Here is a 21273-nt window from a genome sequence, read left to right as displayed (position 1 = left end):
CCATAGTAAATATTTTGGGCTCCATGGGCCATACTATTTCTGTTGCAACTACCCAGCTCTGCTGTTATGGCCCCAAAGCAGCCATAGACTATACATAGACAAATGGGCACATCTGTGTTTCAGCATAACTTTATTTACAAAACCAAGCGGCCCGCGGGATTTGCCGACCCCTGGACTGGACAAAAATCTCGAAGGGTAACGATCTGAGTTTGAGTCAAGCTAAGGGTTGCCGCAGAACACCTGAAAATACCAGATGTTCCTTATTATAGAATGACTCCTAGGTCCGACGTGTCCTCTGCAACTTGGCCACTACCTCCAGGAAAAGATCTCAAGTAACATGCTTGATTACAGGAGGATATTTGCTCTGTTAAATCCAGCAACGTTTGTTTAGTGAAACTGATGAAATGAATCATTTAAAGCTGTTCTGAACCCCAGGCAACCAGTGACAACCAGCCGTGGTTATGAAGTGCGACTTAGTCTGCAGAGCAGAGTAATAGGAAATCCGACCCTGGAGGCTGGGTCAAGACCTGAGTTCAAGTTCTGGCTTCTCCAGGTATCGGCTCTCAGGCCTTGAGCAAGTCACCTTTCTTCCCTCTTGTCCTCGATTTCATCTTGTAGAAAATGGAGCTAGTAATACTTTGCAGTAGCCTTCTTAAGACTAAGAAGGCTAGACTGAGGCAATTAACATTTGTTGAGTGCTTACCACGTTCGAGGCACTGTGTTAAACACTTTGCATGGATTAGCTCAGTGGTTCTAAGTTCAACCCTAGGAGGAGGTACTTTTTATATCCTTGTTGTAGCAATGAGGAGACCTGAGGGATTAAGTAGTGGGCTGCAGGGTCCTGCTTTTGCCCAGTCTTGGGGGGGTGAATAATCATCATCAGTGGAATAAGGAACGGAGGCCACGTGGGAACATGAAAGGGTGTTGCAGACATGAGCCCGGCGGGCCCCTCATTTCACAGAGGAGGAAAGAGGTACAGAGCAGTGATGATGTTGCCGGGGGTCCCACAGCCAGTCCAAGGCAGGGTCCGGTCTCCTGGGCAGAGCTCCTACTACACAGTCTTTGTCTGTGTGTCTCACAGACCCTCTTGGGGTCCTGGGAGCTCCTGCCTCTCAATCCTTTGTCTTTCCTCTAGGGTACGTATAAAGGGACACCATGAGAGCCTGCTAGGACCTGGTCCTGGGCTACTACAGAGCCCCGAATCCTAGCACTGAGGGTCGTCTGAATACAGTGCCTTCTGATCACCTGCTGTAAATCCTGTCCCTCCAGGCAAAAGACATCCAATCCCACTGCTAAGTCCCTGGCTCTCTAAGAGCCACCTGTCGGGAGCCCTTTTCCAGCACCCTTAGGTGCAAGGTTTACTAAGTTAATCACTGGAATACTATTTGGTGCTTTTTGATACCTTCTCTGTCCTCATGCTGATAACAGGCAAGCCATTTGGAAACCCTTGGGATGCAGGAAGGGTTAAAGGATTTTGCATCCCGCCTGGGTTGTCTTAGAAGAATAGGTGAGTGCCAGGACCAGTTGGAGGGAAAGAGAAGGTTCCTGGAGAGCCCTTGACTAGAGATGCCCACACCTTTCTAATAAAGTTAGACACACACCTACTCCAAGCCCCCGTAGTCTCACCTGTAGGTATCTACTCAAGATGAGTAAGTCATTAAATCAACAAAAATCATGCTCGAGAATGTTCATAATATTTATATTCCTCACAGTCAGAAGATGGGAGAAAAATCTGAATATCCATCAACAGCAGTTTGGATAAACAATTTTAGTTTATTCATACGATGAATGTCTTATCAATAAAAAGGACAAGCTACAGATACACGTGGCAACATGGATGAATCTCGAAAACAAACACAAAAGAATGGACGATTCCACTTACAGAAAGCTCAAGAACAAGAGAAACTGAGCTATTGTGATAGATACCAGATGGGTGCTTATCTCCTGGGGGATGTGGCTGGAAAAAGGCGTGGGAGTTATGTCCTCGATCTTTAATTTGAGTTACGGTTTCATGGGTTTATGTGTAGATTTAAAAATCATTGAGCTGTACTTTTAAAATGTTTGCATTTTATTGTATAACATATACCTTGGAAAGTCCTGCTGGTGTTTTTTAAGAAAAAGGAAGAAAGAAATACTTTGGTTATGTTGGGGTAACCAGACTCAGTGACACCCCTTGAGATGATCAAATCTCTCAATCTACCCCCTGTGTGTGCACCCAGTATAAGGTGTGGTGCCAGGAGGGGTCAGGAGTAGGACTCGCCCCTTCTTTTTCTTGTTAATCCTTACCTGAGGGTATTTTTTTCATTGATTCTTAGAGAGAGTGGGAGAGAAACATGGAAGTGACAGAGACACACTGATTGGTTGCCTCCCGCACTCTGACTGCTGCCAGGGAACAGACCTGCAACCCAGGCACTGCCCTTGACCGGGCATCCATCCCGTGACCCTCCCGTGACTGGGTGAATGCTCTACCACTGAGACACGCTGGCCAGGGCAGGCCTGTCCTTCCCATGTCTCCTCCACGAACCCGCATCTCACGCCTGGTCCTCTGTCTCTCGCTCCTCAGGAACTTCAGAAATACGAGCAGTTCATCTTCGCTGATCACACCAACATGATCCATGTGGAAAACGTGTACGAGGAGATTTTACATCAGATGCTCCTTGATGAAACCCTGAAAGGTGAGGAAGGTTCACCTGGTACTGGAGGGAACTCTGGATAGAGGGGAGCGCCCCAGAGATGGGCCCGGAACGGCCAGCTAGGTTTGCTTCACAGGCATGAAAGGGGAAGGGCAATTGATGTTGCTGGGGAGACAGAGAGGGGAGGGAGGGTGCTAACCCTGACTGAGCAAAAGCTATGTGGGCAAATTAGATATTCTTCTCTTTCATTACAAATGAAAACTCTGTGAGGTGGGAATTTGAAGCTTCGTTTTTCAAATGAGAAAACTGAGATCCAGAGAGATTAAACCTAGGGTGTCTCAGGAACAGCTGTCGTCCTCCAGCTGTTCCAGACAGAACAGAGGAAAAGGACTCCTCTTAGCCACAGGATCAAGACCCCGCCCAGAGCAGGAGGAGGTGACCCCAGTAGCAGCTGCTCTCCCAAAACATTCCTCACCTCCTCTCAGCTGGACAGCGAAGGACACAGGGCGATGGCCCAGTGCGCTGTGAGCTTGCCAGGACTCCCGCACCCAGTGTGGAAGCAGGCCCTGCTTGGGACAGGAGTGTGGATAGGAAAACTCTGATAGAGATATGGAGGGCCATCCATAAAACTGTAGGATCCATAAATTCGGTCTCCGTGGGGAAGATGTCAAGCATCACAAAACCCTTCCACTAGGAACGCTGGCCAAGCACAAGCCCAGGTCCCAGTTACAGGGGATCTACTGAGATAAGGAATGTAAAGATGCCAGTGCAGAGTCTGCACCGAGGAAGGGCTTGGTCAAGGCCACCGCCAGTCCACCACGGCACCTTGGTGTGAATTGGAAAAAGGCTCCCTTCACCTGAAACCTATATAATTTTATTAACCAACGTCACCCCCAATAAATTCAATTAAAAAAAAACAAATTGGTAGCTCCAAAATAGTCATAGGGATGTAGAGTATAACACAGGAGATACAGTCAATAATATTGTAATAACTATGCATGGGGCCAGGTGGGTACTGGCAATATCGGGGCAAACACTTCGTAAAATATGTGATTGTCTTACTACTATGCTGTATACATAAAACTAGTACAAAATAATATTGAATATAAACTATAATTAAAAAGTAGCATTTAAATGAAAAAATAATAATTTGCCTAATCTAGGGAATAAATGATAACAGCAATAAAATTATTCCTTATTTTATAAAAAGAGGTGGGTGGAGGTGGAAGAGGGCATAGAGGAGATAAATGGTGATGGAAAACATAAAATTTTTAAAACTTTATACTTTTAAAAAAAGAAAAAGTTTCCCTTCTTCCAGACCCTTCACGGCACTCTGTCCAAAATTGCCACAATATGCTGATTTTTAGAGCAGGACACTCTACTGCTAGCTGCTAGGAAATTATTATGCTGACTGCAGAGACCTATGCTCTCTCTGATGTCAGTGGTACCCCGTTGGAGGTGATACTGTTGGGCATGGTACAACCTGCACGGCCATAACCAGAGGCCTAGTGTCAAAAATGTTAGCTGTTGTCATTATCGTTACTGTTCTTACTCCTCTCAAGGCCTGAGACTGAGCTGGATGTACAGAGATCCTCATTCTGGCGTGTCTAGTTATTTTTGCAGTAGCATCTTTGCTGTAAGCATTTTTGCCACAAACATTTTTGCCCCATAACTAATTGGCCATACAGCAATTTTGCCATAAAAAAAGATAAAATTAAGATAATTCAAAGAGACACATTAAAACCAAATAACAAAATTAAAAAGACTTTATTGCAAAATACAAAATAGTTAAATACATTTAAAATGTGTGTGGATTCATTGCAATACTGTGCAAATAGCTGATTTTATTTTGTGGATTATACCTAAGGCCCTGTCCTTGTTCTGTGGGAAATGTGGATTTAACTCACCACCCTCAGAGGACCTTGAGTGCCTCTCTTCCTCTTCCGAATGTAATGCTCCAAAATAAGCAACCAACTCACTCTTGGGGCAAAAATCATCATCACCCGGAAAAAAATGCTAACTATTTAAAAATCACCACTATTTATTTTCTCCACTACTTCGTCAATGGAGAAATGAAACCAAACTGACAAAAAAAACCCCACAAAAAAACAACAAAAAATAAACTGTCAACCAGTTATTTTATCTTTTTTAAGGCAAAATTGCCTTACAGTCAATTAGTTATGCAGTGTAAATGTTTGAATCAAATTGCTTGTGGCATTTGGCCAGCATGGCTCAGTGGTTGAGCATTTACCCATGACCCATGAACCAGGTCACGGTTCGATTCCCAGTCAGGGCATAGGCCTGGGTTGTGGGCTTAATCCCCAGTACAGGGCGTGCAGGAGGCAGCCGATCAATGACTCTCTCTCATCATTGATGTTTCTATCTCTCTCTCCCTCTCCCTTCCTCTCTCTGAAATCGACAAAAACTTATTTTTTTAAAAAAGTGCTTGTGGCAAAGATATCTACAACAAAGATGCTAGGGCGAAAGTACCAAACCCATCTTGGAGACAACAGGTCAGCAGGGCTCTCTCTGCACGCTCAGTACTGAGAACCCGTTACACATGCAGGACTGTGCTGTGGAAAGAAGCAGAGAAATGTAAGGCCTGCTCCTGTCTTAGAGGCATTTCAGTCAAGGGGAAAAACTGGAACTGCACATATTAGCTAATAAATAAAATGTGATGGGGGCCTCATGAGTGATACAGGTGATACCATTATGGATTGTGAGCTCCTTGCTAGCAAAGGCCACATTTTACTCATCTTTGGATTCCCAGAGCCTGTCCCATAGTCAGTGCCCAGTAAGTGTTTGCCATTTGAATAAATGAGTGAAGGAATGAAGACCACAGAGGCCCAGAGTTTGGAATGAGTGTGCAGGCTTCGATCTATCATCAGGGAAGGCTACCTGGAAGAGGGTGGACGTAAGCTAGAATCTGACCTTGAGAAATCTAGATAGCCAGAGAAGCTGAGAGGAGAGTTTGGCTTCTGGGTAAAATCAGAAAAGCCAATCCCCAGGACAGGGTGTTAACGCCATGTTTTGTTTTCTGGTGTCTCAGTGATAAAGGAGGCTGCTGTCCTGAAGAAACACAACTTATTTGAAGACAATATGGCTTTGCCCAGTGAAAGCGTGTCCAGCTTAACCGATCTGAAGACCCCTGCAGGGTCAAACCAGGCCAGCCCTGCCAGGAGAGCCTCTGCCCTTCTCCCAGGAGGTGCTGATAGCGAGACCCTGAGTAATGATGTGTTCCAGGAATCAGGGGAAAAGAAGCAGCCTGGGGTCCCTAGTCCATTGGCCAAAAGAGAAAGCCTTTCTTTCCCAGGTGGGGACGGGCAGGTGGTTATTTCAGGCATCGGTGACCCTGTTGTGAATCCCGTGGCTGCAGAGGACATGGCTGGAGCCGGGGCCACACTCTCATCAGAGCTGGAGTTTGGAGGGACTCCTGCGAATGGAGAAGCCACTGCCCACAAAAAGTCAGAATCCATCTCTGCCTCATGCTCCTTGAATGAGCTCAGAAATTTGTTGACGGTGACCGTTGAAGTACCAATGGTGTCTGCCGCCCTCGAGATGGAAAAAGATACACAGCAGGAGACCCCTGTTCCCCAAGCAATTGAAAAAGAAGCAGAAACAACCCAAATTGACACAGAGGCTACTCAGGCAGCTGCTTCTAGTCAGGGCAACTGTGCAGACGGTGGGGTCAGGGAGAGGGAGGCCCATTCTCCCCCTGCTGAGGCTGAGGCTGAGGCTGAGGCCAGTGGGGTGGAGCTGGGGGGATGTGCAGAGGCTCAGCCAGCTTGTGGAGGGCTCAGCCAGGGTGCCACCAGCCCAGGCCCCACAGAGGAGCAAGCAGAGGCTGGGGAGCCCAGTGGGAGGGAGCTCCCAGGGAGGCCTTCCGGACCTGACACCCACGAAGGAGGTAAGGCCATGCCACAAGGAGGCTGCACTTTAAATTCTGATCCCATCGGCCTCAGTGAGAGCCAGGTCTCTGTGGAAGAAGCAGTGGGAGGGAACAGAGGCCCAGCCCAGGCTACTGCCAGCATGAATGCAGAGGAGATTAAGGGTGCCCGTGTTCACGAGTGTCAGTGGGTGGTTGAGGATCCTCCTAACGACATCCTAGGTCCACAGAGAGAGGATTCGAGGGAGAGTCCCCCAGAGGCAGGCTCAGAGGAGTGAAAGGGGCAATTTGGCAAAAGTATCTCTTTCAACAAACTCAGCCAATGGGCTAGTTATGGGTACGCTTAGGGGGTGCATGTGGATTATTACCAAAAAAAATTTTTTTAAGTACTTCCTTAATTTGTAGGATGAAATCGGAGGGAATGCACACAGCGTGTGAGCACTGAGGCAAACCTCTGTGGAACTGAGCTGTTTGCCATGAATTGTCGCTTTAGCATTTTTGTAGGGATTACAAAGGTAATGGAGTGTTTGGGGTGAGAGGCAGCTGAGGGTGTTGCATTGAGGACAGAGAAAACAGTAGGAGCACGGTTTGCAATACACTCTGCACAGTTTCTTCTAATGCACTTTAAGGCTTTTCAATTCTTTGTAAGAACGCAAATATCTGCTGTAAATCCAGCTTCACTGTCTGCTGTACCGACTTCACCATCTCTTAAGGACTCGGCACTTGTCCACAGTCAGGCTGCAGGAAAGGGTAGGTGGCAAACACCAGCCCCCACGGCCGTGTGCAGCCCCGTGGAGCCTGAGAGCTCTGGGGAAGCTGAGCGGAAACGGAGGAAGGCTGTGGTCTGTGGAACTGTCTGCGCCTGTTACTAAATCTGCTATCAGTGTCTTGTTCATGAACCTTGTTGATTCTTATTAATCAGTCACCTTTTGGGGAAACTCAGAGGAGGCAAGAAAATTTCCCTGGCCTGCTGAAGCATTCCAGATGAGCCTTAGACCGTGCAGAGAAAGGGCTTAGCTAAATTATTGGGCGTAAAGCCTACCAATTAAACAAATGTTCTTGAAACAGCTACTCTATGCCACACGCTGTGTTAGGCATCCTGCCAAAAAGAAGACAGAGGAAGAAGAGAAGGAGGAAAGATAAGGTGCTTTGTTCAGTATAAATTAAAAGGCCCAAGGGAATTTAATCAAAGAAAACACCAATTTTCAAATGATATGCTTTCTGGGCTGGCAAGAAAGCTTTCCCTCTTCCCACTGAAACAGTCCTGCTTCGCTCCCAGAAGGAAGTAAAGTGAATACGTGAATAAAATGAATAAAAAAGAATGCAAGAGAAAGAAAAGGGAGAGAGAGAAGAAGAGAGAGAGAGAAAGAAAAAAGCCAAGATATATACATACCATCAGGTTAGTAAGATGTTACCGGAAGTAGAAATCATTTGTTCAGTCTCTTAGCAAGTTGAGTCTGTGATGTCCCAGGTGCTGGAGATCGTGGTTTAAAAAGGCCTGTTCCTTTCTCCCAGAACTTACACTTTAGGGGGAAAAGACACACAGACATCTAAATCGACTGTGACCTATAACTGTTAATGTTAAAGGTGGAATGGACTTCCAAAGGATTATTAAATAAAGAAGTATTCGATTGTCCTTCAGAAAATGGGAGTTTATTTCCTAAAAGCTCCAGTCCCAATATTACATCTTCATGTTTCCTTCCACAAGTTTTAGTATTAGATCCCAACATAGTGTCCCAAAAGCTAGTGTCGATCATCATCAGCTAGTAAGTTTACATCAGTTTTTTCGAGGATTTGTCCCACGGGTTAACCATTTCAGCAGGAATTCAAATACCTCCCTCTCCACCTCCCCATGAAGAATTTCTTGGGTTTCTAGGTTTTAAATGGTGAAAGATAATCAGTATCGGTATAGCTTCCTATTACAACTTTTCTTAGAGTGCTCAGATCCTCACAGCAAGGAAGGATCTCCTTACACGCAAAGAAGGAGAGGCCACTCCTCCCTGGTCCCCGTAACACTCAGTGCTCACTCGTATCCTTGCATTTAGCATGGAATACTGAAGTTATGTTTACCTCCTGTCTCTCCCAGGGGCTCTTCTCTTTGAGGACAGAAACTAGGCTTTAATCAGCCTCTGTGCTTCCTGCTAGAAACACACAGCCTTGAATAATGGCTCCCCGCCTCCTCAAGTCACTTGACTATCCTTAGTGCCTAGCAAGGAGCTGGCCCGTGTCAGGCTGCTCAGGACATGTGAGAACCCAGCACCCACCCCTCTGCTGTGCTGGTGCTATTTGGTGCTGCAGGGAGACTTTTTTTCAATTGGGCTTTCTGCCCTTGGGGAGTCTTCCCTTAAATCAAGTCCAAAGGGCAGATGGCCACATGGTCAGATGCTCTGCCCAGTAAGGCAAAGAGCCAAAGGAGCAGTGCCCAGCCAGCCCTGTCTGCCAAGGACTGCCTTTCTCTCCAGGAGAATTGCGGCGAGGGAGGAAGTCACAGCCCAGGCTACCCGCCACGCAGGAGCGTCCCAGCTTTCTCCCTTTTCTCCCATCAGGGCTTCTTGAACCCTTGGAACGCAAAGTCATTTTTTCCAACCCTAAAGGAGAGTACCCTTCACTGCATTGGATGGATGAGCACCGGTGCCCTCCCTTTACCCATCCTTTGGGCCTCAGGGGACCGGGCACTAAGTGGGATGATGCATTTGAGGACATAATCAAATAATTTTTCTGTATATATTTCACAAAAGACAAATTCACTAGACTATGCAGGATGACTGTTCCATTTGTAGATGGAACAGGAAGCTCAAGTGCATTAAAAACATTCCTTATTCATTGTAACACGCTGATGGAATAACTTCATATTACCACGAGTTTGTTGCTTTCAGTATGGTCTTCTTTGTACTGCTTCAGCAGTTCCCGGGTTGGAGCAAGGTTACTGTGGTCTCCATGAGCAGCATGAAAGCCTCGCTCTGCAGGCTGCACTGGGGATCTCCCCTACAGGCAGATCTGTTGGAAATGCATCAAACCTCAAGACATGGTGTTTAGCAAAAATTCCATGACTTTAAACTAGTTACATTACTATTGACCTTTCACAAAGAAATGATATTTTCTTTTAAAAAATTAGCTCATCATTTGCTCCTTTGCAGCTTGGAGCTGAGGCAGTAGTGCCTTGCATTATGGAGAGTAATTTCTCTTAATATATATATATTGAAAACCACAGGGATGAGATTTTTTATTTGTCCAAAAGCTTTATAAAGAGGCTAAGTGTGAAAAACCACAGGTTATTGTGCCTGATCATCTACGTTTGTTTCAGAAGATTCTCAAGTCTGGATTTGTAAGTTCCAGGTTGGAGCCAGTGATTTCTAAGGGTTTCACAATTCTCCCAGACAGGTGACTTTATTTCTTTATACTAAGTGCTAAATGATATATGCTATGTGTCAATTTTAATGTGGGGAAGGGAAGGACATCACTGACTAAAACAATAATATGGTTTCACTAGGTAAAAAAGCTGGCTGCCTGTGCCTTCTTTACCATAAACAAATGGGGTTGGGATTTGCCTTCTGAAGTCTGCGACTTCAAGAAAAAAATCAACACTGTGGATTGTTTTTTGTGTATTTTTGGGGTCATTATGTAAAGCAAATAAACTTAATACACTTTGTAACCATGTATTTACTCTGGCAAGTGCCTATATTCCAATAAAATCTTCATCCCTGAAGAGGCGTCCAGATGTCATATTTATGTGGAATGGGGCTGTTTTTTTGTTTTTTTTTAAATATATCTTTATTGATTTCAGAGAGAGGAAGGGAGAGAGAGAGAGAAAAAAAAAAACATCGATGATGAGAGAATGGTCATTGATCAGCTGCCTCCTGCATGCCCCCGACTGGGGATCGAGCCCACCACCCGGGCATGTGCCCTGACTGGGAATCAAACCGTGATCTCCTGGATCCTAGGTTGATGCTCAGCTGCTGAGCCCCGCCCCGCTGGGCTGGTTTCATCTTTTAAGCAAATGCAATAACAGCCCTCGGAGAGGAAGAGGTGAGCCACTGTCACTGTTTTATGGAACTTTTAATTTTCTGTCATCAGGAAGAAATCCACAGGGAAGTCACTTAATGTCACATGTAATTATGCTTTGAAACTGCATATGCTTATTTCTCTAGGAATTAGATTATGTCTAAATATAGCAATGGGCAATTACTCTTGACGTAATTGAACTGCTGTTCAAACAATTTTATTTTCAGTGGGTAACACTGAGTGAAACGTTCATTCTTTCTATAATTGTAAGTAAAGCAATACTCACCAATGTCAACAGTTGCTCATTCATTCATGAATTCACTTCATCCGAAAAATAATGATTGTGTATCTATTATATGCAGGCACTCACTCTACTGGGTGCTGGACAAACAGAGGTGAATACAGTGGACACGATCTCTACATCAGCAAACCCAAATTCCCAGGGTGAACATGGCCAGGGAGAGCCCAAAAGGAGTATTTGCTTCCTTGCCTGGCATAAACCTTGTCTATAATCTCAGCTTTAATTCTGTCTACCCCAACAGCTTCAAACGAGAGGAAGGAACATGGGAGAAATCAAGTCCGGGGGAGATGGGACACTCGGTGTGGCATAAACCTCACCACTCTTCTCCTTCCACACCAAGCATCCAGTATGCAAGAATCATTCCCAGAGCGGCTCCTTCACTACTTCTATTTAGAGCCAATAATCAGATTGGAATTGGAGGTGAGCAGGTTATTTGAAACTACTGTATAGTTTCTTACATTATATGTTTATTTGGTATGGCTGGGATGGGACTGGTGGAGGTCTTGAGAGGAACCAACTAAACCTGTATGCCCGTGTCTATAGTTGCTGTAGTAATAACTGTCAAAAACTAGAAAACAACCCACGTGTCCTTTAGCTGGTGAATGTGCATATGGATAGTAATCTATCTATATGATAGACTACTACTCAACAATAAAAAGAAATGCTCTACTGACATATAGAGTAGCATGGATGAGTCTCAAAATAAGTAGGCAGAGTGAAAGAGGCCAGACAAAAAAAAAAGAATGTATTCTATATGCTTCCTTTTATATGACATTCTGGGAAAGGAAAAATATAGAGATAAAAATAGATCATTGGTTGCCTGCAGTTGGGGTTAGTGGGAGAGTTTGACTATGGAGTGGCATATAAGGGAATTTTGGGGGTGAACAGTGGGCAGTGTAGGAATTTAACATACACTCTTCTAGCCTGATGTTCTCTAACTGGCAGACTGGATTTTTCAAAGCATCACACAGCAGCTCCATCCCTGCATTCCCAATGTTACTGCTCCCAAGCTCCAGGCTCTTCAGGTTGGAGTTCTTTCTCAGAATTAAGGCAATGTCTTGACAGGCATCACTGGTGAAAAAGCAACCACACAGCTCCATCTCCCATAGCTTACACTTTGGAAACACCAGGGGCACCATCAAGACCAGCACCCTGTCATCTTGGATATTATTCACACTCACATCTAGATGCCTCAAATTGTCATTCAGCATGAAATTCCTTGCAATGGAGCTGCAGCAATATTTCATGAAACAACAGAAGAGCAACACTTAAGCATGTGATCAATGTTAAAATCATCAGAGATTCTACATGACTTTTTCAAAACAGATCTTTGAAATCCAGTATACATTGATGAACTATCCTCATTTCAGGCGTTCAATAGCCTCATGTGGCTAGTGGCTACCATACTGAACAGCACAGTTCTAGAATACACCATTAATGAAATCATGAATCAGATTTCTGGGAGTGAAAAACAAAGAAAACTTCATAAATGCACAAAAATGGTTTCTAAACTCCAGGTTCCCTGGTACACTGGAGGAACAGAAGTGAGAGGAAAACAGTTCTGTGTAACTAGCATACACTCACACTTCCTTGGGTGACCTGCCTCCTAATTTCCCTGCTTTCTCACCAAAATCTAATATTAAGTAAATTAAATAACTTGGCAAACCATTAAGTTTTCTTATCAACTTCTGACAGACTCCATCTATCCAAAAGTAGACCAGTAACCCTCTCATACTTTTAATCCTGTATTTAATTATTTTGTATTCTAGGAGAAACTGTAATTACTGATATTATAGCCTTTACTGTTTACTAGCTGTGTCTTTTATTGTCAGGAGATTTAAGTACTCTCAAGGGAAGCTGCCTTGCAGTATTTCCTTTAACACATTATCTCTGTGCATCTTATACTGAGGAAAAAGGAAAGTCCTAAAGATAAGCTGGCAAAACCTCTGCAATTGTAAAATTGACCCAAGGCTCAGACAAAAGAAGGATTTTTTTTTTAACACCTCTCCAAAGGAGATCCTATTATTTGTTGATAGTACTTAGGGATTTGATGGATAAACTATATATAATAAGCAAAGTTAAAAGTAAAATGGGACAGATTTTTCAGTTAACCCATTTTAGGAATCCATGAACATATCACAAAGTCCTATCTGCGTCTTCACGGTAAGTATAAGAATGACTATAAAAACACCAAAGCCAGACTTTGGCATAGAATGCCAAGTGTCTCCTAACATTTGTTACTCTCTCCTCCTGTCTAGTTATAGAATCTCCTGAGTTTAAGCTGGGCACATGTCAATCCAGGTAGAGGCCAATGATTAACTCCTTTCCAATGAGGCGTGAGCATCAGTGATGTGTGGACCTTCCTGGTCATATCCTGTATAAAGAAAACTGCTTGCCCTCCTCTCTCTCCCTTCCAGACTAGCGGAAAGGTTTATGTGATGCTAGTGAACCAGACCCCAATAAGGGAGCAGAATAGCAACCTGAGTTCCTGGATGACTTTGTGGAGTACAGTTGCCCATCAGCCCTGAATCACCCACCTGTTTCTGATATTATCTGGGAGAGAGACAACTTTCTTTCTTGTAGAAATCATTGTATTTTGGATCTTTTTCTTGTAGCATCTTGGTTTATACCGGAACTAATAAAAAGCTTTAGCATTGTCGTTACTATCATTTGTGTTATTTTCAAATCTTTTGTCTATTTTTAATCATCTTTATATATGAGACTATCTCTTTAAAAGACATAGGAATTTTTTTTTTTTTTTTAACTTAGAAAGAAGGCTTCTAAGACTAGTTGCTTAGGTGGATTGTTAGTATTAAGTGATTCAATACAGTATTTATGAAACTTTTGTACTTAAAAGGGTTGCAAATAAAAAGTCATTATGTTAATCTCAACTAACAACCCAAGAAAGTAGTGAGTTAATAGTATTTGCACAAAAACTTTAGCCAGCTAATGTGGCCCACCTCCCAGGTAACATAATCCAGTCGACATGCACCTGCTTCCAGAATAACTGTTTTTTCAGGCATTATAATATAGCAAAAGGGGGGTTACTGAAGTATTTAGAGATGTAGTTCACCACTTAACAGATTTTATAAAATGGCCTCGTAGACACTGTCTAATTTCCTGTTTCATTTGTTATTATAAAAGCAAATCTAATTAATCCTTCCATTGACATACTTCATTTGTACTTGACTCCTCTCCAATCGTTTCATGGATTAATTATCCTGTCAACCTTTGCTGAGTGTTCCCAGCTTACAGAACCCACCCCAAGGGAATCTGCAAGTAAGATGAAGACCTTTGTGTCCTTACGTCATTTGAACTTCCTGCAGCCAGTACACTGTTGACCGCTCCCTCCTGGGCACTTTCTCATCCTTTGACTTCTGTGACTCTTCTCTCTGGTTTGCTTCCAAACTTTCTGATCTTCTTTTCTTTGATATTCTTAAATGTTGAGGATCCCCAGTGTTCCTTCCTGAACCTTCTCTTTTCACCCTTCATTCTTGGCCTTTTTGGAGTAATGAACCTCTTGGAGAATGTGGTGAAATTCGTTCGGGGGGGAGGGCTCTTTGCACATAACTTTAGGATTCCAAGGACATCCTGAAGCAACTGGTGACTCTCTAGGAGTCCTCATCTGTCAGGTTAAGAACTACTTTTCCATGCATGGCTTTAACTACCACCTATAGTGTTTGATTGCTCTCAAATCTTTGATATTTGGCCAAGATCTCTCTCTCCGCCCCCCCTCCCCAGTACATCCAGCTGCTTATTGTATTCCTTCGTTTGGATGTCAAGCATGACCCTTAAACTCAAACTCACCATGTCCCAGTTGAACTCATCTATCCCCCTCTTCCCAACTGCTCTTCGTCCTATGATTTCTGTTTTGGTGAGCGGCATCACCATCCAATAAATTGCTCAAGTTATAAAAAGGACTCAGGACTGAGAGTAAAATCAGGACTGTGGGGGCTGTGGAACAGCTGCATTCACCCTAGAATCTTACCCCATATTAAGGAGCCTATCAATAGCACAACTATTTATCGTGCTCTTTCAAACTGCGCTTAATATTTTACGCACATCATCTTATCATCTTTACAACACCCCTGTAAGGAAGATATTCCAACAATTAAACCATTTGCTCCTCCTAAAAAAATGCTGAGTTAGGCACTACAGTTGTCCCTTGGTTTAGTTAGGGGATTGGATGCAGGGCCCCTGCGGATACCGAAATGGCAGATGCTTAAGTCCCCTCTATAAAATGGCCTAGGATTTGCATGTAACCTATGCATATGCTCTTGTATACTTTAAATCATCTCTAGGTTACTTATAACACCTAAAACAATGTAAATGCTATGTAAGTAGTTATACTGTATTGTTTAGGGAGTAATGACAAGAAAAAAAATCTGTACGTATTCGGTACAGACTCAACCATCATAGGCCTAAGTATATATAGTGCGTGCCAGCAATAAGGTAAGTTTTGGGGAGAATATTTTCCATCCGCGGTTGGTTGAACCTTGGATGTGGAACCCACAGATACGGAGGGCTCACTGTATTCTTATTCCCATTTACAAATGAGGAAACTAAGGCACAAAGAAATTCAGTCATTTCCTTAAGATACTATAGTTAATAAGCAGCAGAGCTGGCTCAGAGCCGTTGTTCTTGGCCATTACTCTACCTTTGTTACCTGTGTGGAAAGTTGTTGAATGGTGCTGGCTTAAAGCCTGTGTGTCCCGACTGGAATGGGAAGTAAACACTGTTAGTAGTGCAAGAAGGGGATTTAGGAGAGGGACAGGGGCAAGATATACTAGCTTGTGAAGAGCCATGGGACTTGCTTTTTTTTTCCTGATACATAAAGTAAATGGAAAATGGCTGCTAAATGAAAGGCCCAGCCACGAGAGTGAGCTTAACATTAAACATGACTTAGGAGCAAAATCTCTTGCCTGCACGAGCTGGTGCAGGTGTCATTGAGAGAAGTCGAATAATAATCTCAAGTTGAAGTGATTTTAAAGATCTTCAATCATGATTGAAGGTAGAAAAAGCCCTGGAAACATCATTGGGGGTAGTAAATCATCCACATTTCCCACTCTGTTTCTTGGAATTTGGGAGTCAGGCAGACAGCCAAGCATAGAGTCAGGTCCACAACACTCACTGAGCACCTTTTCCATGAAGTACTCTTTCCAGGGCCTTCGAGTCCTCGGTTGTGAATGTAGAATAAGGACTGTCTTTTTCTAATGTTTGCAAGATTGGGTTCTCAAGAAGAAAAGTGTTCTGTAAATGCCACACACTATCATAGGAGAGGAACAGTGATTTGAAGAATGACAAAAATCACCACTCCCAAATTCCACGCCAGAGTTTCAGAGTAATTAGATCTGTCATATTAAAGCATTCAGATCATTTAGGGGCAACTGCTGCTGTATAGTCAGTGTCACACAGCTGGCCGCAGCCTCCTGGGACTATATCTGAGCCATAATATTAAAGTGGAGACTCTCCCTTATGTTTGTGAACCCATATGATTCTAACCAGGACTTCTCCCCCGCCCTAACTCCTGATCCCTCCCAGCAAGTAAATAAAGAGAACACCAGGAGAGCATACGTATTTACATAAGTCACAAGGCTGTGCAAACAAACTCTTAACTGGTTAAAAGGGCATCTCAGAAATGTCTCCTGTTTCTTGTCATTCTGAATGGGCCTTACACATCTAAAATCTTGTGCATGTTCTTTAAAAGTACTTCTTCTTCTCCTGAATGCTTCCCACCAGTGTCTCTCCCCCCAGCACAACACGCCAAGGTCTCTCCTGTTTAACTCCTATACCCTTTTCATCACTAAGTGGACAGGTTCTAAATAATGTGCGTAGGTTTTAAAACAATGAATATAAAATTTTCTCAGTGTCCATAAACTGCCAGTTAACTGAGAATTTCTATTATCTGCATTAAGGGGTTAAAATGGGTTCTCTTTTGAAGTGCATTGTGTGAATATATTTTTCTTTCATTTCCAGGGGCTCCACCTTAGATATGATAAGTTGCAATGCTTTTTAGGCTGCACAAGCCTTTCTACTTAGGATTTTGCAGAGATTAGTGGAAAATGGGCTCAATCATTGGCTAGGAATTGAATTTCAGTAAGAAAGAGAAAGATGCTTATTATTTAGCAAGTCAATGAAGAACATATTCTAGGTTCTTATTATACGCTTTTAAAATGCAGTGTTAGTTTGAAAACAAACAAGCCAAGGAAGGGAAAAAACAACAACAGAAGATCTATATGTTGAAAGCCAGTACTGAAGGTCACTGACTATTTTTTTATTTTCTTTGTTCCCAGTTTTCAAATACTGGATGATGGGTGTTGACCTTTAGTTCATCATGTTCTCTATGCAAGGGCCAAGAATAATTCACAGGTATTATTTATTTAGCTAACTTCATCATTAAAGCTGCCGAAGAGGATCCAGGATGGAGGCAATACAGGGCTGCAGGCCCATAAAAGCGATAAAATTAAATATTGTACAGAAATGACCTCATGTCTTTTCACAACCTCTATGTAAGTAGATAAAAGGATTATATTATCCCCATTTTATAGATAAGGCAACTGAAGAAATAATAAAACAAGTATACTAACACTTATTGAGCATCTGTAACAGAGAGGCAGTTCTGAGTTTTTGAACATACATATAAATAAGCTAACGTCAATACCCTCCAAGCAGTCCTAATCTAGTGGACATGGCTGACCGTGAAAAACGCAATAATAAAGACACAGAACACAGTGAAAGAAGAGGGGAGAGGATGACTTCTAATGACCGGAAGGTTTGGGGATGATTTTTTGGAGATGGAATCTGAGACTTAATGGGTGGTGAGTGTTCTACAGACAAAGATGGTGGGATAGATGAGGGGATAGTAAGAGCAAAGTTATAGAAAGTATATAACAAAGTATATGAGAATCTTTTATCTGTTGTATACTACTTGAGGGCAGGGCAGGGGTAGAAGGAACATGATGTGTTCAGAGCGTTTACAGATGTCCTTGAATTCCAATTCTGGTAGCAACGTACAGGAAAGTACGTTGGCGGGAAAATAATTTAGGAGGTCGTTGCAATGCTTTAGGAAAGAGGTAATGGACCTGGAACTAAGCAGGAGGAGGAGAGAAAGAAAGGAAGTGATAGCAGAAGCAGAAACTATATAATTTAGCAACTGATTGGGCACGAGCCAAGGAGGAGGAGGATTGGTTGAAGATGATTCTGAGGCATTAATTTGAACAAGTGAACATAGGACATTCGAGCTACCCTTGGGCCAGACAAAAGGGAATCTCTACTAGGGAGGTGGAAATGTGTGTCTAGAGATCAGGACAGATACTGATTTAGGAATCAACCACAGGGGTATTACGGTTGAACCCATAGGAATGATAGAAACCACCAAGGAATAGAGTATATAGAGAAAAAAGACAGAAAGAAAACCTTAACATGCAGGAAAGAGAGGCAGTGAAGGAAGAGGAGTCACTGGTGTCACCTGGTCAGTGGATGATGCAAGGTGACAGAAATCAAGGAAGGAAAGTTTCCAGAAAGAGAGCTGAGTGCTGCTGAGGGATTGAGTAAGCGATTTCCTGTGGTCACAGAGATCATATCCAAGCTCCTAAACTCTCCACCTTCCTACTGAATTATCACACAAGAATAACATTGTGGGTTTTTTTGTTTTTTTTTTAAACGGAAGCTACGCCTCATTTTACCAGTGGTTAACCTGGGACTCCATCATAAAAAAATAAATTGCAAATTCCCCCCTCCTGCATTAAACTTTCTCTGCAGCTCACACCGCTCTCCTGACAGTGAGCTATTTAGGTAACTATTATTCACCGGGTGGGAGGCCTCACGTGCTCTGCTTCACCCTCGTGGCTGCGCGCAAGGGCTTCCAGAGTCATAAGGCTGGTTGGACTCCTACCTAATGCAGCAGCGTGACAAGGGCTTGCTCCCTCACTTCTCTAGCCTGAGCTTCCTCGTTTGCAAACTGGGGATGGTGGTACTGACCGATTCCAGCTGGGAAGAGTGCATGAGAGGCTGCAAGTAAAGCTCTCAGGGTGCTGCCTTCGAAGGCGCGATTCATTATTGCAGTTAGTGTTTTGCAATGTCCCCGAGAGCTGTTCCCTAAAGTGCGTGGCCCCGAGCCAGGGACATGTGAGCCTCATCCTGCTGGCCTTCAGGGAAACGTCACTCGCGGCAAGAGGGATAAAGAGCTGACCAGCTCCGGGGAGGTAGGGCTGGCTGCACCTAGGGAGCGCTGGCTTCAGGGAGCCTCCCCTTCGGGGTCCGCGGGATCCCAGGACCCGCCCGGGACCCGCGGAGGACCACACTTCCCAGGGTGCAGTGCGCGCACCGGCTGGGAACTCAGGCTGGAGGAGTGGGGTTGCAGGACCGCGGGGGAGGAAGCAGTGCACGCTGGGACCGGTAGTCTTCAGGTCGCAAGTTCACGGGTCGGAGGCGGGCCCGAGCGACAGATCCCGCCCCAGTCCCGCCTTTTGGCCACGTCTCACTTCTCCGGGCCAATGCCGTCTCCTAGCCCCGGAGCCAGCCCCTCTCCGATGCGGTCCCCATTGGTCCCGGGGCTCAACCTCTGGGGCCCTACCCGGAAGTAGCGCCGGGGGCGGTGGTTTCCTAGACTACGACACCGGAAAGCTGGGGGAGGTGCTCCGGCTGCTGAGGGCGGAGGGCGGCGGCAGCGCTGGCCCTGAAGACCGGCTCGGTGGCTCCGGGAAACAGTTCGGCGACGGCGGCCGCTCGCTTGACTCCGCATCCCGCCCTCGGCACGGCTCGCAGCCCCCTAGCCACCCGCGTCCGGCGATGTGTCCCACCGGCCGGGCGTAGCCGCTGCGCGTGCGCGGAACCGCGGGGCCATGAGCGAAGCCGGAGGCGGTCGGGGCTGTGGGTCCCCGGTCCCCCAGCGAGCGCCATGGAGCCTGGTGGCGACGACGGCCGCGCTCTGCCTGGTGACGGCCACGTCCGTGTGGACGGCGGGGGCCGCACCCATGAGCCGGGAGGAGAGGCAGAAGCTTGGGTAAGGGGGCTCGGCGAATGGGTGGGCTTCCCCGTGCGGCTGACCGCCGGCGAGGTGCCTGTCATTGCGACCCGGGCGTGCAGCGGCCTCTCTCGTCGCGAGGACCCCGGCGCGGCGGGCAGGTTTCGGGAAGGCGGGGGCCGCCGCCCGCTTGTGACCGCGGGGGATTGTCGGGGTGTCGCCTTGGCCGTCGGTGACATGTGCAGGCTGCCTGCGGCCGGCTGCGGTGTGTCCGCGCGGCTGCCGTGCCGGTGGCCCGTGAAGGGGGCTGCAGCTCGCGACGCTGCGCGGCGGAGCCCCGGGGTGGTGTTTCCTGGAAGACAGGGTTGGGTGTCTCGCCCAAGTGGGCTCCCGCCGGGAAAACGTTGCCGACCTCACAGTAGTTCAGGAAATAATGTTTACACCTGTTACGGCGAAAGGGGGCGTTCGTTGGGACTTGAACTTGACACATTTTGCCATTTCTTGCACCGCATTTTCGTAATAGACTAATATCCGATGGTGTTTTCAGAAGCCCCCAATTAGGTATACCTATTCACTGTACTCAGGTTAGTTTTATCAGCCTTGAAAGTGTCATAAAATTATCAGTTATATTTACAGCATTTAATTCAGAGTCGATATTCCTAATATACTTTACATTCCACAAATGAATAAGAAAAAAGCCAAGAAGCGGTAGAAAATGGGTAAAGGGCTTGAAGAGTTCATTCACATAAGAGGAAATGCAAATGGTCAGTAAACATGAAAAGTAACTCAACCTCATAAATGTGAGAGATGCATTTTAAAGCAACAAGACAGTTGTTTTTTAATCATCAGATTAGTAAATGCAAAACATATGGATAGAGCACTGGCTGGTTGGGGTGTGAGAAGTAGACCTTGGTGGGAGTGACACTTGCTGTAACTCCTAAAATTTAAATTGTATATACTCTTTGATTCATTAATCCCACCTCCAGGAATCTATCTTACAGAAATAAAAGCACTGTTAACGTAGAGATAACTGTACAAACGTGCACATTTTGAAAGAACAAAATTGTTCCTTAGAGCATCCATATTATGGAATGATATTCAGACATTGAGGAGGAGGTAGATCATTGGAAGGCTATCCAGGATATATTTATTCCCAAGATTAAAAAAAAAAAAAAAAAAAAAAAGCAAGTTGTAGAATAATAGGTATAGTACCATCCCATTTAAAAAAAAATAGAAAAGAAATTGTCTAAGCCCAGAAAAACATGGAAAGATTATGACCTTTTGGGGTTAGGAGGTGAGGTGAAACCATCAGGTTTTATTTTATATACTTTCTTATTGTTTATGTTGTTTCAAGAGTCTTGTATTTTTTAAAAAAAATATGTTTTTATTGATATTTTAGAGAGGAAGGGAAAGGGAGAGAGAGAGAAACATTGATGAGAAACATTGACCAGCTGCCTCCTGCATGCCCCCTACTGGGGATCTATCC

The 21273-nt window shown here is 44.7% G+C and overlaps 2 protein-coding genes across 5 annotated transcripts in view; both read left to right on the top strand.

Annotated features, from left to right (window-relative positions):
* NIBAN1 (niban apoptosis regulator 1) overlaps positions 1-10277 on the top strand; it is a 108639-nt gene extending 98362 nt beyond the window's left edge. The window contains exons 13-14 of the mRNA XM_016224669.2: positions 2564-2675; positions 5683-10277. Coding sequence (XP_016080155.2) covers positions 2564-2675; positions 5683-6797 — 1227 coding nt within the window. The 3' untranslated portion in view covers positions 6798-10277. The remainder of the gene's footprint in view (positions 1-2563; positions 2676-5682) is intronic.
* Positions 10278-19530: 9253 nt separating this feature from the next.
* Positions 19531-21273, top strand: part of EDEM3 (ER degradation enhancing alpha-mannosidase like protein 3) — a 51475-nt gene continuing 49732 nt past the window's right edge. For 2 of the 4 annotated variants that reach the window (XM_016224650.2, XM_016224648.2), the window contains exon 1: positions 19531-19826. In XM_016224650.2, the coding sequence (XP_016080136.1) occupies positions 19666-19826 (161 nt within the window). In that variant the 5' untranslated portion in view covers positions 19531-19665. The remainder of the gene's footprint in view (positions 19827-21273) is intronic. The other 2 variants (XM_016224651.2, XM_016224649.2) reach the window with 1 other exon arrangement.

The sequence above is a fragment of the Miniopterus natalensis genome, chromosome 19 (genome assembly GCF_054644295.1).
Source record: "Miniopterus natalensis isolate mMinNat1 chromosome 19, mMinNat1.hap1, whole genome shotgun sequence".
Taxonomy (NCBI): Eukaryota; Metazoa; Chordata; class Mammalia; order Chiroptera; family Miniopteridae; genus Miniopterus; species Miniopterus natalensis.
This window is presented reverse-complemented; position numbering and strand designations above follow the sequence as displayed.